Source organism: Borostomias antarcticus (assembly GCF_949987555.1).
Source record: "Borostomias antarcticus genome assembly, chromosome: 1".
Taxonomy (NCBI): Eukaryota; Metazoa; Chordata; class Actinopteri; order Stomiiformes; family Stomiidae; genus Borostomias; species Borostomias antarcticus.
Genome location: NC_140234.1, coordinates 25,285,572 through 25,298,071, shown reverse-complemented (window position 1 = coordinate 25,298,071; position 12,500 = coordinate 25,285,572). Strand labels below are relative to the sequence as shown.

At 47.1% G+C, this 12,500-nt stretch overlaps 2 protein-coding genes across 2 annotated transcripts in view; one reads left to right on the top strand and one right to left on the bottom strand.

The window, feature by feature from the left end:
- LOC311321260 (amyloid-beta A4 precursor protein-binding family B member 3-like) overlaps positions 1-4,686 on the bottom strand; it is a gene marked incomplete at both ends in the record, with an annotated part of 23,849 nt that extends 19,163 nt beyond the window's left edge. The window contains 1 exon segment of the mRNA XM_084453205.1: positions 4,638-4,686. Within this exon segment, the coding sequence (XP_084309331.1) occupies positions 4,638-4,686 (49 nt within the window).
- A 3,013-nt stretch (positions 4,687-7,699) lies between these two features.
- Positions 7,700-11,000, top strand: LOC311317854 (SLC35A4 upstream microprotein-like). Its single transcript, XM_084448979.1, has 3 exons — positions 7,700-7,723; positions 8,391-8,489; positions 10,057-11,000. Exons 1-3 carry the CDS (start codon positions 7,709-7,711, stop codon positions 10,249-10,251), a joined length of 309 nt encoding a protein of 102 aa, XP_084305105.1. The 5' UTR covers positions 7,700-7,708; the 3' UTR covers positions 10,252-11,000.
- The last annotated feature ends 1,500 nt before the right edge of the window (positions 11,001-12,500 follow it).

Genomic DNA, 12,500 nt, shown 5'->3' with positions numbered 1-12,500 from the left:
TGGTTAATGGAAGTGTTCTAGGTGGGTGTGGTTAATGGAAGTGTTCTAGGTGGGTGTGGTTAAAGGAAGTGTTCTAGGTGGGTGTGGTTAAAGGAAGTTTTCTAGGTGGGTGTGGTTAAAGGAAGTGTTCTAGGTGGGTGTGGTTAATGGAAGTGTTCTAGGTGGGTGTGGTTAAAGGAAGTGTTCTAGGTGGGTGTGGTTAAAGGAAGTTTTCTAGGTGGGTGTGGTTAAAGGAAGTGTTCTAGGTGGGTGTGGTTAAAGGAAGTGTTCTAGGTGGGTGTGGTTAATGGTAGCAGGAGTGTGTGGAGAACAGGCAGAGCCACAGTCAGATGACTCATCCATACAACCTACAACCAATAACATAAAAACGCAAAAGCCATCTACATGCATTCACTATCAATAATCAATATCAGTCATAACATAGCTCATCTGCTGCTACCTCCCACAGGTAATGTTAACCTCCTGCAGCTCTCCCCCCCCCCCCCCCCCCACACACACAGAAACACACAGGTGAGTCAGTCAGCCTCAGCCTAACAGCAGATTCTACAACAACAACAACAACAACACTAAACTAGAAAATGAATGACCAGGACGGTTTTCTACATCTAACCTTACATTACTGTATTTTGTAATAGCTTGCTCACTGAAGAAAACATGCCTTCATGCGGTGCAAGTCTTTTTAGTTGACCACAGAAAGCAGCATTCACAGAGCACGCGGCCTAGGCTCTTGTTGAAAATAAAAATGTGGGCATGACATTATCACAGTTTTGAAAGTGCATTTAGTGCACTATTATTCAGAAATATTTAGAAAGTTTATTCTCATCTTCCTTTTCTGTTCTAAAATCAATGTACAGTAGCCTCTCGTTAACGTGAACTAGCCGTTAGCCTACTAGCCCTCGCGTGAACCCAGAAAGCCTGACACATTGTTGTGTACACACTCGCGCCAGCACACGAGCACAAATTGTTCAGTCGCTCATTGGTTAGAAAATCGTAACAATGGTCCTGACATTATGGTACGTTCTAAAACTTGTTGCTTGCAATTGGACAAGTCGAATCTCTTGAGAGTCTATCAACTGGGCTTAAGAGTCACCCACCACTTGAAAAAACCTTCACTTGACCTCTCTGACATCAAAAACTACAGACCAGCTTCCCTTCAGTCCTTTCTATCAAAAACACTTGTGCTGTCTTTAACCAGCTGTCTTCATACCTCCACCTGAACCATCTCCTGGACCCCCTCAGTCTGGGTTCAAAGTGGGCTACTTGAAAGAGACAGCTCTCCTAGCAGTGACAGAGCCACTCCATGCTACAAGAACAACTCTCTCTTTTGTCCTCATACTCCTGAACCTGTTAGCAGTATTTGATACAGTGGACCACCAGAATAAGGTGTCACAGACTCTGCATTCTCCCTGACAAGGCACTCCTCCCAGGTGACATGGAGAGGGCGTGGGAACCACACAGCATGACTATGGGAGTTCAACAAGGATCAGTCTTGGGTCCTCTTCTTTTCTCCCTCTACACTACATCTCTGGGTTCTGTCATTCGCTCGCATAGCTTCTCAACCATTGTTATGCCGATGACACCCAGCTGGTCCTGTCATTTGCCACTCTGACACAGAAGTGGAGGCACACATTGCTACGTGTCTGGCTGATATCTCGGAGTGGTTGGCGACACAATACCTCAAACTCAACCTGGACAAGACTGAGCTGCTGTTCCTCTCAGGGAAGGGTTGTCTGCACCGCGACCTGACCATCACCATTGACGACACAGTGGTGACACCAGCTCGGACTGCAAAGAATCTGGGTGTGACCCTGGACGACCGACTGTCATTCTCGACACATATTGGTTACACGCTCTTGCAGTTTCCTGCTCTACAACATCAGGAGGATTTGCCCTTTCCTCACTGACGAAACGGCACAGCTGCTCATCCAGGCTCTTGTGATCTCCCACTTGGACTACTGCAACTCCCAGTCATCAGCCATTAAGCCCCTGGACCTTGTCCAGAAAGCTGCTGCTCACCTGGTGTTCAACCACCCCAGGTTTTCCCACACAACTTCCCTTCTCCGTTCCCTACACTGGCTCCCTGTAGCGGTTCGCATCCAGTTTAAAACTCTGGCGCTAGCCTACAGGGCAATGAAAGGAACAGCTCCCTCCTACTTCCAGGCCACGGTCAAGTCCTACACCCCCGCCTGACTACTACTCTCTGCTACGTCAAGGCGATTGGTCACCCCGTCCTAGTGGTCAGCCGACCCAGTCACGGCTCTTTCCTGTCTTAGCCCCACAGTGGTGGAACGAACTGCCCACTGATGTCAGGACAGCAGAATCGCTGCCCATCTTTCGCCGCAGGCTCAAAACTCACCTCTTCAAGAAGTACTACTCTCCCTCTTAAGCACCTATTGTATTTGTATCTTGCTGTTCTTGCTCCTTGACGTTAGCACTAGATTTCTCTTACTCACTTGTTTAGAAAGGAGATGCACTGGCAAGTAGTGGTACAATGACTATAATTATTGTAAGTCACTTTGGATAAAAGCATCTGCTACCGTAAATGACTATAATGTAATATATACATCTCAGTATGTGTATATAAATCTCAGTATGTACCGTATATTTCAGTATGTGTATCGCAGTAAGTACATGTATATATTTCAGTATGTATACAGTCAAATCATGAATCAGTATGTACAGTAACTGTATCTTTCTCAGTCCATCTTACTGTATCTGCTGTCCTCAATCCCACCCATCTGCTCTCATAGCACCACCACGGCAACCGTTACCAGCACAACACTGACTCCCATGGCAACCCCTCAGCTAGACTTGTCTCATGAACCCCACGTCAGTACACGCTAAAAAAAAAAAAAAAAAAGCCAGAGAACCCTTTAGTAACTACAGAAAAACCCTCTGAAAAAAGGTTCCTGATAGAATCCTTTTCAGGTCTATAAGGTATCCTCCTCTTAGCTTCAGGAGTTCTTATCTTCTTCAGGGATGTAGGCCGGGTCTCTGGTGTTGATATCTATGGCCTCTTGTAAAACCCTTTGTGAATATTAACTACGGGCTACAAAGTACAAATAAAATGTAATTTGATGTGATGAAGCTCTCTCTGTGTGTTAAAGTGACACTGAAATGAAAAAAGCATTCTGTCCCATTTTGGTTCATTTAATTGGTCATAGTGTTCACCTATTCAACAATGTATGCCCCAAAAAATACAAAATTCTACTTTTGTTGTAATCTTATATCAAAGTATATAATTTCTTACTTCCTGGAAAACGGTAGGTCACGTGCAATTACGACAACAGGTACCTTAGATTTTAGGCCAATAATCTCACGACATCCACCCGTCAATGAACGCTATCCTTCTATCGAATCTGTCTAAAGTTCTTAAAACCCGTCCACTTGTCAATGTTCCAATCAAATTCCTCTAAACATTATGTCCCACCCTCATAGCTTGTTTGCGTCGGAAATACGTCAAACTACGGAAGTTAGATGATCTCAAACGTCCGTTTCTGTGAGACTTTAAGGGTGACTGCATGTAGCTGGGGAGGTAGAGCAGCCAACTGAGGCTCCGAAGGTCCCCGGTTCGATCCCAGCTCCTGCAGTGTGCCGACGTGTCCTTGAGCAAGGCACCAAACCCTGATACTAGTTAGCACTATCGCCTCACATCAAGAAGGTCTCCCGAGCCTTACTGTGCGGAGGTTGCATGTTCTCCCTGTGGTTGCAAGGGTTTCCTCCCAAAAAACCCAATATGAAAAACATACAGAAGAACAGATACGTTTCAGTCCTGTCCCTGACCAGGACTTGGACTGAGCACCTGGATGTGGTCCCTGAGCACCACTGACGAGGCTGCCCACTGCTCCTGGCTGCCCCTGGAAGAGGACAGCTTGGACGGGAAAAGGCAGAAGACAAATTCCTCCAGCGACACCTGAAGTTGCATGTGTGTGTGTGTTGTGTCACTTCTCGTCTGTGTGTACTGTGTGTCACCTGAAGTTGCATGTATGTGTGTGTGTGTGTGTGTTGTGTCCCTTATCATCTGTGTGTACTGTGTGTCACCATGTGGCTGATTAAAGACACCCCCTCGAGTCCTGTAATTATATTACTATCTAGCCTAAGACCGCCACTGTCTCACCTGACCTGCCTGTTCTCTGTCTAAGAGAGATAGAGATAAAGATAGAGAGATATAGGGAGAGAGAGATATAGAGGGAGAGAGAGATATAGAGGGAGAGAGAACTCAGCAGACAGAGACGCACTTTAACTCAATACTCAATACGCAGCCCTCTGTTAGCGTGGAGTCGACACAATTACAATGCGGACTCCCCTTGTGTTAGCATGTAGCATGTAGGCTAGCTCCAGTGTTGAGGGGTGGGGGGACCGTGCTGGGCCCTCCATGACACAGCACCTGTAACGCAATACTAGCAACATGCTGGCATGCCACAGAGTGAGAGGGAGGGAGGAAGAGAGGGAGAGAGAGAGAGAGAGAGAGAGAGAGAGATGTAGAGGAAGAGAGAGCAGACCAGACAGTGACCTCGCACATGCAGAAATGCATTACAGTAACTCCTCCTCTCTTCTCCTCCATCTCAGTGAACAAGGTGTGTAGGAGTGAGTCCAGGTGAGTGTGTGTGTGTGTGTGTGTGTGTGTGTGTACTCACCCTCATAGTTGACTATGATGATAGCCAGCATGTAGTCCTTCCCCAGCATGGTGAGAGCTATTCCTTCCTGGACTCCCACCTAGCTGTGCACATTCCCCTCCTCCACGTCCCGACGTCGCCAAGACAACTGTCCCCGGGGCGCGTACACGCACACACACACACACACACGCACACACACACACTCGTTCCACTCGCTACAGCTGCAATCAAAGCCAAACTGCCAGGCGCAACACTGGCATGCCGAGGGGATTAAAATCTTTCCTCTTTCCTCTCTCCGTCTCTCTCCTGCTTTCTCTCTCTCTTCGTCTCTCTCCTCCTCCCTGCCTCTCTCTCTCTGTGCAGTCCCGTCCCCGAGTGACAGCGGTTCGTTCTGTCCTCTGTCTCTCTGTCTGTGATGGAGGGACTCGTTCTGTCCTCTATCTGTCCGTCTGCGCCGGGGGGACTCGTTCTGTCCTCTATCTCTCTGTCTGCATCGGAGGGACTCGTTCTGTCCTCTATCTCTCCGTCTGTGCCGGGGGGACTCGTTCTGTCCTCTATCTCTCCGTCTGTGCCGGGGGGACTCGTTCTGTCCTCTATCTCTCCATCTGTGCTGGAGGGACGCTGCTTGTTTGACTGGTGGAGTCTTTTGTTCCACTGCTTCTCTGTTTATTGTGCTCTGTGACGCCTGCAGCTCCCTCCATCCACTCTGCCTCTCACTCACTCACCTCCCCCCTCTCTCTCTCTCTCTCCCTCCCTCTCTCTCTCTCCTGCAGCTCCCTCCATCCACTCTGCCTCTCACTCACTCACCTCCCCCCTCTCTCTCTCTCTCTCTCCATCCCCTCTCTCTCTCTCTCCCTCCCTCTCCCTCTCTCTCTCTCCTGAAGCTCCCTCCATCCACTCTGCCTCTCTCTCACTCACTCACCTCCCCCCTCTCTCTCTCTCTCTCTCCCTCTCTCTCTCTCCATCCCCCTTCTCTCTCTCTCTCCCTCCCTCTCCCTCTCTCTCTCTCCTGCAGCTCCCTCCATCCGCTCTGCCACTCACTCACCCCCCCTTCTCTCTCTCCCTCCCCCTCTCTCTCCCTCTCTTTCTCACTCCCTCCCTCTTTCTCCCTCCCTCCCTCTCTCTCTCTCCCCCCTCTTTCTCACTCCCTCCCTCTCTCTCCTTCTCTCTCTCTCTCACACACACACACACATACACACACTTTCTCTGTCTCTCTCAATCTCTTTCCTCCCTCCCTCTCTGACTGTCTTAAGGAAGGTTGAGAGAAAGGCATGTTAAGGACATGTTAACAATACAGACAAAAAGGACGCACAACAGAACAACAAGCTCTTATGACCAATAAGCATAATCGACACCATCAGGGAGGCAGGTGTGGTGGGTCGCGTATCAATATGTGGGTGAATGATTGAATGAGGGGTAATGGGATCTAATTCAATTTAAAATGAGACATGCACCACTGTTTGTTTGTGCCACCATGGCCTCTGCTGTAAACAAACGGATATACTGTAATGGTAGTAACATAGAGAGATGGAGGAAGGGAGAGAGAGAGAGAGAGAAGAGGGGAGCTTTAGACAGCAATGATTAAACATAGGATAGAGGATTAGCCACTGTTTCACAACTTGAATGGAGGATGGATGGATGGATGGATGGATGGATGGATGGATGGATGGATGGATGGATGGATGGATGGATGGATGGATGGATGGATGGATGGATGGATGGATGGATGGATGGATGGATGGATGGATGCATGGATGGATGGATGGATGGATGGATGGAGCAAGTTAAGTTGGCTATCTGTGTGGTCTGATCATCTGGTATGTTTGATGCTGTCCTGTGGGCCTGTATGTATCTTGTGGTCCACCTTAAACATCCCGAGCTCCACCTTAAAGGAGTAGTAAAGGGAAAATGCATGTTTAGCCCTGTTTTAAGGTTAGTTATGATCATATACAATGGTTCAGATCAAAATGTTGACAAAACTAGCACTTTTGAGAAAGTCTGATAATTGCTCTACCATCGTTTTGGTCATACAATGGATGTGGGTGGGCATCTTGAAAAATCTTTCAAAAACATGTTAAACTCTCGATTTCAAAGACAAGAAGCTCACCGAGGGGGTAATTGGTGTCCGTTGGTGTTCTGACATCAAATTCGCCGCAAAGTATGAATCCTGTAGGGTTTTATTGATCATTTTATGAAATCCATTGATTTGACGTATTGACGCGACCGTTGTAGATGTGTAGATCAATCCGCAGAGGGGATTCAGGAAGCGGAACTACTTACGGTAGCTATTGTTATTGTTTATGTTGCTAGGCTACCTAGTTTGCGGACGTTTACACACGTATGTGCTGCGACTAAATAGTTCTATGCTAAATATTTAAAAAAGCCTTTCCAGATGAACTAGAATCTTACATTATGGCGAATTATGTCAGAACGCCAACTAACACCTTGGTGAGTTTATTGTCTTTGAAATCGAGAGTTTAACATGTTTTTGAAAGATTTTTCAAGATGCCCACCCACATCCATTGTATGACCAAAACGGTGGTAGAGCAATTATCAGACTTTCTCAAAAGTGCTAGTTTTGTCAATGTTTTGATCTGAACCATTGTATATGATCATAAGTAACCTTAAAACAGGGCTAAACATGCATTTTCCCTTTACTACTCCTTTAAGCAACATCCAGCTGTGTTCTGTCACGGGCCCCAGCCAGCCTCCCGCTTGCATCATCTTCTCTCGTCACCTCCGCCGTTACCCTGGCAACCGATACCCAGCTGAGCTCCCCGCTCTCACGTCAGAGAGGGAGAGGCCATGGTCACGCTAGCGCCCTTTTGGGATCCGGGATTTTTATGAAAAGCGAAAAAATAAGTCGCCCCTAATAAAACGCCCCCCCCCCCCCCCTCCGCCCCCATGAGCACAGGAGACACGTCTGTCTGTGTGTGTTGGTACAAAACACCATCATCGTCACCCAATCTCACGACCTTCTCTGAGAATACCTATGGAACATACAGTCAGAACAGCCAACCAGCAGAGATCGACAGGACAGGCACTACAGACAGGGAACAGAATCGAGCCCAGATGAGCAGTGATTTGCAGACATGGCGGATGGCAAGGTTAGTGCCGCAGAAGCGAGCTGAATGTATGAGTAGGGCTGAAATGAGAGCTGTAGAGGCACGTTTGTTACATTTGTCTCAGTCGGGTTGTCGATATGTAGGCCTACGACATGTCAACATTGTGTTGGGTGTGTCAGCATTTTCGTTGGAGTTTTAACTAACTTAGCTAACGATAGCTAGTTCGCTGTGTACAACGTTACTATACTGCTTGTTAGCGTAGCTAACTTTAGCTAGCCAATCATTATATACTGGAGCTATATCTTGATGGTATTAGTCAGCATTGCGAGAGTATTTTCCATTGAATCACTGCTATGGAATTCGATAGTAGAACGCCATGTTTTTCCGTGAGCTCGCTTGAACGTTCAGTGTTCAGTGCTGTGGCTAGCTAACTCTAAAGTAATCGATCCCAGATTCACCCCGTGTTCCTCCTTGAATGCTTGTCATAGAGTAGAGATACAGTACTTAATTTAAACTCAAGCTGCCCGCTAGACCCACTTGTGACTCTTTCTGAACGTTTTGAGTCACAGATGGTGCTAGCTGTCTATTTTAGCAGCCTCTCAGTGTTGTAGCTGTAACTTAGTGGGACTGAGGAGACTGGAGGAAGGTGTCCCTATACAGTCGTTGGAGGCTCTCACATCTAGCCAATATCTGTTCTGTGATTGGCCAGGACCCGCTGACCCAGCTGAGGGACCTGGCGGAGCTCAAGGACCAGCTGGAGGATATCCAGAAACGTGTGGAGGAGGAGGTGAATGCAGGGATACCACAGGTAAGCAGACAGTTGACACCTATGCACACACGCACGCACACACACACACACACACAGACACACACACACACACACACACACACACACATACCCTAGCTAGGCGTGCACACACCATAGAAACGCACACACAAACCCTAGCCACACACACACACACACACACACCCTAGCTTCAGGGTAGGAGCAGCCAGATCAAGCATGTTATGAAAAACCGAAAAATGCAGTTATATACATACCTTACCTCAGAGATACCCAACTCTGACATTACATATACACACACACACACACACACACACACACACACACACACACACATACAGCACACAGACCCTGGCCCAAGGCTACTCATAGTCTAATTTACCAACAATAGAAACGGCATGCTGTTTGTACTGGACATACTAAGAGATGGACTGTATGAAGTGCTACTACTGTAGGCTAGATACATACACTTTGTTTGTAATGCATTTCACCACATGTAGCTCTGTCCCGATGCACTCTGCTGTGCTCAAGGCAGTTATACGTCAGCTAGTCTGCTCCTTCTTCTCCCTGTCATATAGTCCGTCTGTCTGTCTGTCTGTCTGTCTGTCCACATGTCTTGTTTGTCCGCATGTCTGTCTGTCTGTGTGTCTGTCTGTCTGTCCACGTGTCTTGTTTGTCCGCATGTCTGTCTGTCTGTGTGTGTGTGTGTGTTGAAGTGATTTAATTTGATTTAGCTCCCCTGCATTTTAATCATGTCATAATATTGTAATCATAATCATCCTATGGTATAAATTGTTCTACATAACCAGAACTTTAAATGCTAATCTGCTCATGAGTGATATTAGATGAGACCAACAATAAACTGCCCAACAGTAATATAAAAAGTCACCACCAGGTGTAGCCACAGGGAACGGATCTGTAGAAAATGGAGTTCCCCTACTTAGGTCAGCAGTTTTAAAGGTTGCTGAGGCTAGCAATTCTAAGGCGGGAAGAATAGTGTGTGCCCGGCCTGAGCGTTCAAATATCCCAATGTCTTCCTGTTAGATTCCCAGTCTTCCCCTCTTCTCTTCCCAGAGTTACCAAAAGATTGAATTAATCTAAAACTGGCACTGCAGTCTTGTGTACGAAAGCAGTCTACAATTGCCCATGTACCAAAGGGGATTTCCCCTGACGGGAAATAATAGGGGTACGATATGGACATATTTGGACATATGTTATTGCTGAGCCAGCAAATTAGACACCATTTGATTGGTGGCAAAGCAGTGATGTTTAATAAAGTGGGATGTGGTCAAGAAAGGGGGGGGGGGTGGTGACAAGACTATATAAGCCATAACACAAAGAACGGTGTGTTCTCTCTCGAGGGAAGCACCGGCTTTACGGCTATTTTGTTTCTGAAGCAGCAATAAAGTCATCGCATTGGACTCCTGGTGCCTCAAACTTGTTTTTCTTCTCGGACTCTGAATTTATTTTGGACTCTGAAACTAGTCTGAACTTAGATTTATTTCTTGGAATTTGACCTAAGACATAGTAAATTATTTTACACGACAGTGTTAGTGTGTGTGTGTAACCAGCGCGTTGTGTCTGGCCGCAGGGCGGCAGCGTCCTGGCCTCCCCGTTCCTGAAGGGTTTTGTGGCGGGATACGTCGTGGCCCGGCTGCGCTCCTCCGCCCTACTGGGCGTCGCCGTCGGGACGTGCACCGGCATCTTCGCGGCGCAGAACTTTGACGTGCCCAACATGGAGAAGACCATCAGAGACTACGTCAGCACGTTCAGGGGGCCCAAATGAGCTGGGGCCCCCGGGGAGCAGGGAGGGGCCCGGTGCTGCTCAGTGGGTCATGACCCGGATCACAGAACCCATGGAACCGACCCGCTCTCCTCACCCCCCAACTCTAGTTTGCACTTGTGGGGTTTGAACTAAAAGGGAAAACATGTTTGTATGTATTTTGGGCTGAGCAGTCTCTTTAAGGAGGGCAGTGTGGTCAGTGTGTGAGGAGAGTTTAGGGCCAGCAGGTGGTTTTTCTTCAGTCTGTACTATCATCTCTCTCTGTGTGCAATAGCCTCTTGGCTAGACTTTGGCTTATTTTTTATATTAACTGGACATTTCACTGTTCTTGCTTTATCTTTATGTAAAATGGTATGTGCGTATGTTTGTAACGGAAGCGAGTACTTTGCGAGGATTTTTGTTTTTTGTTCTTTTATTTTGGTTATTGTTACAGCGTCTCATCTCAGTCTTGGATCAAACTTGTAAAGTTTAACTTAGCCTTCGAATATGCACTTACAATATGGATCATATTTATCACATCTACAGCTGTTATCTATACTATCCCTGCAGCATCTATCCACGAGGCGACAGATGAGATGCGTTCTCTGTATGTTTCTGTCACAGAGAAGCACAATGTGGTTGAGTACTGCAGTGACGTCACTCACAAGCCCAGGCAGTCTTTATAAACATCAACAGCCCCATCTGGTGGTGACCAGTGGGAACTGCAGCCTCTACCCCAAACCCTGCAGAAACTGTATACACGCCTTCTCATTCAGTTGAATGGTCCCGTAGTTTACCAGGCCTGGTTGTGTGACTAGGAGAGCACTATGTAAGAAGACCCTAATCAGAGGTTGTACCCAGCTGAAACGCACAGTAATGTAACATAGCCTGGAGTTTGTCTCCCTGGAGGACTGTACTGCACCTTTGAATAGTTACTGTATGTCTGAATCTCTACTATTTTATCAATATCACCTTATATTTAAGGTGATATTGATATATTTTTTTAAGGATGTACACAAATCATTTCAACAACAAAAAAACATCCACAGAACTTAAGAAAGGTGCTGAATAAATGTATTGCTTCCCACCCAAAACAATTATTGATTATGAATTTATCATGTTACACATTTTGTAACATGATTAAGGTCAGAAATGAATGTTGTGTTTGTCTGTGTCTGAGATGTCTAAGGTTTTTCCCACCTTGTAACAAGACTTGTGAGCCATAGTATTACGACTCTGGTACCAGGTGGTCTGTCTGTGTCGGGGGCGATCAGGAGTCTTAATAATATTGTCTCACAAACCTTATTATTTTTAAATAATTTGTCTATATAAAAATGTTAGGCATAGCATCTATTTTCAGATTTGATCTCATTTCCCCCAGTTTGGTTGGGGTTATGGTTTGGCCAATCACGGCCGCCCTGCTGCCCAGTCATCCTGTCACTGCTGTGGAGCGTCCATCACAACCCTGTAGTCAGCGGTCCAGGAGAGAAGCAGCTACCTGACTCTCTCAAGCCTGGGACTCCCACACCAGACGGGGTCCGGTCCGTATTCTGTCCGGCGGACACTCACGGCGAAATTAAACTACCCCCCCTCGGGAACGGGCCCGATGTGCCCCTCCCCTGTCCCCATCTACAGCACTGTGGACCCCCTTCGACAGCACCTTTAAAAGACGATGCTTAAAAGTGTATTTTCTTCCTCATTGTTTGGCATTGGGAGGTATTTTCATACTTAAACTGAATGCACTTGAATTCCGTCAAGGTCCTTGAATAAAGTGTTTCATCAAAATGGACCTCGTTTGCGCTGTGCTTATTGCAGACTGAATACCCGGTCTGGAGAACTCCTCAGTGTACTCCAGACAGGTCTGGGCTGAGTTTCCCAGAGGCATCGTAGCGCTAAGATGAACGCCGTAGCTTACGATGAACGTAGCGCTACGTTGCCTCTGGGAAACTCAGCCCTGGAGAACTCCTCAGTCTACTCCAGACTGACAGGTCTGGAGAACTCCTCAGTCTACTCCAGACTGACAGGTCTGGAGAACTCCTCAGTCTACTCCAGACTGACAGGTCTGGAGAACTCCTCAGTCTACTCCAGACTGACAGGTCTGGAGAACTCCTCAGTCTACTCCAGACTGACAGGTCTGGAGAACTCCTCAGTCTACTCCAGACTGACAGGTCTGGAGAACTCCTCAGTCTACTCCAGACTGACAGGTCTGGAGAACTCCTCAGTCTACTCCAGATTGACAGGTCTGGAGAACCCCTCAGTCTACTCCAGACTGG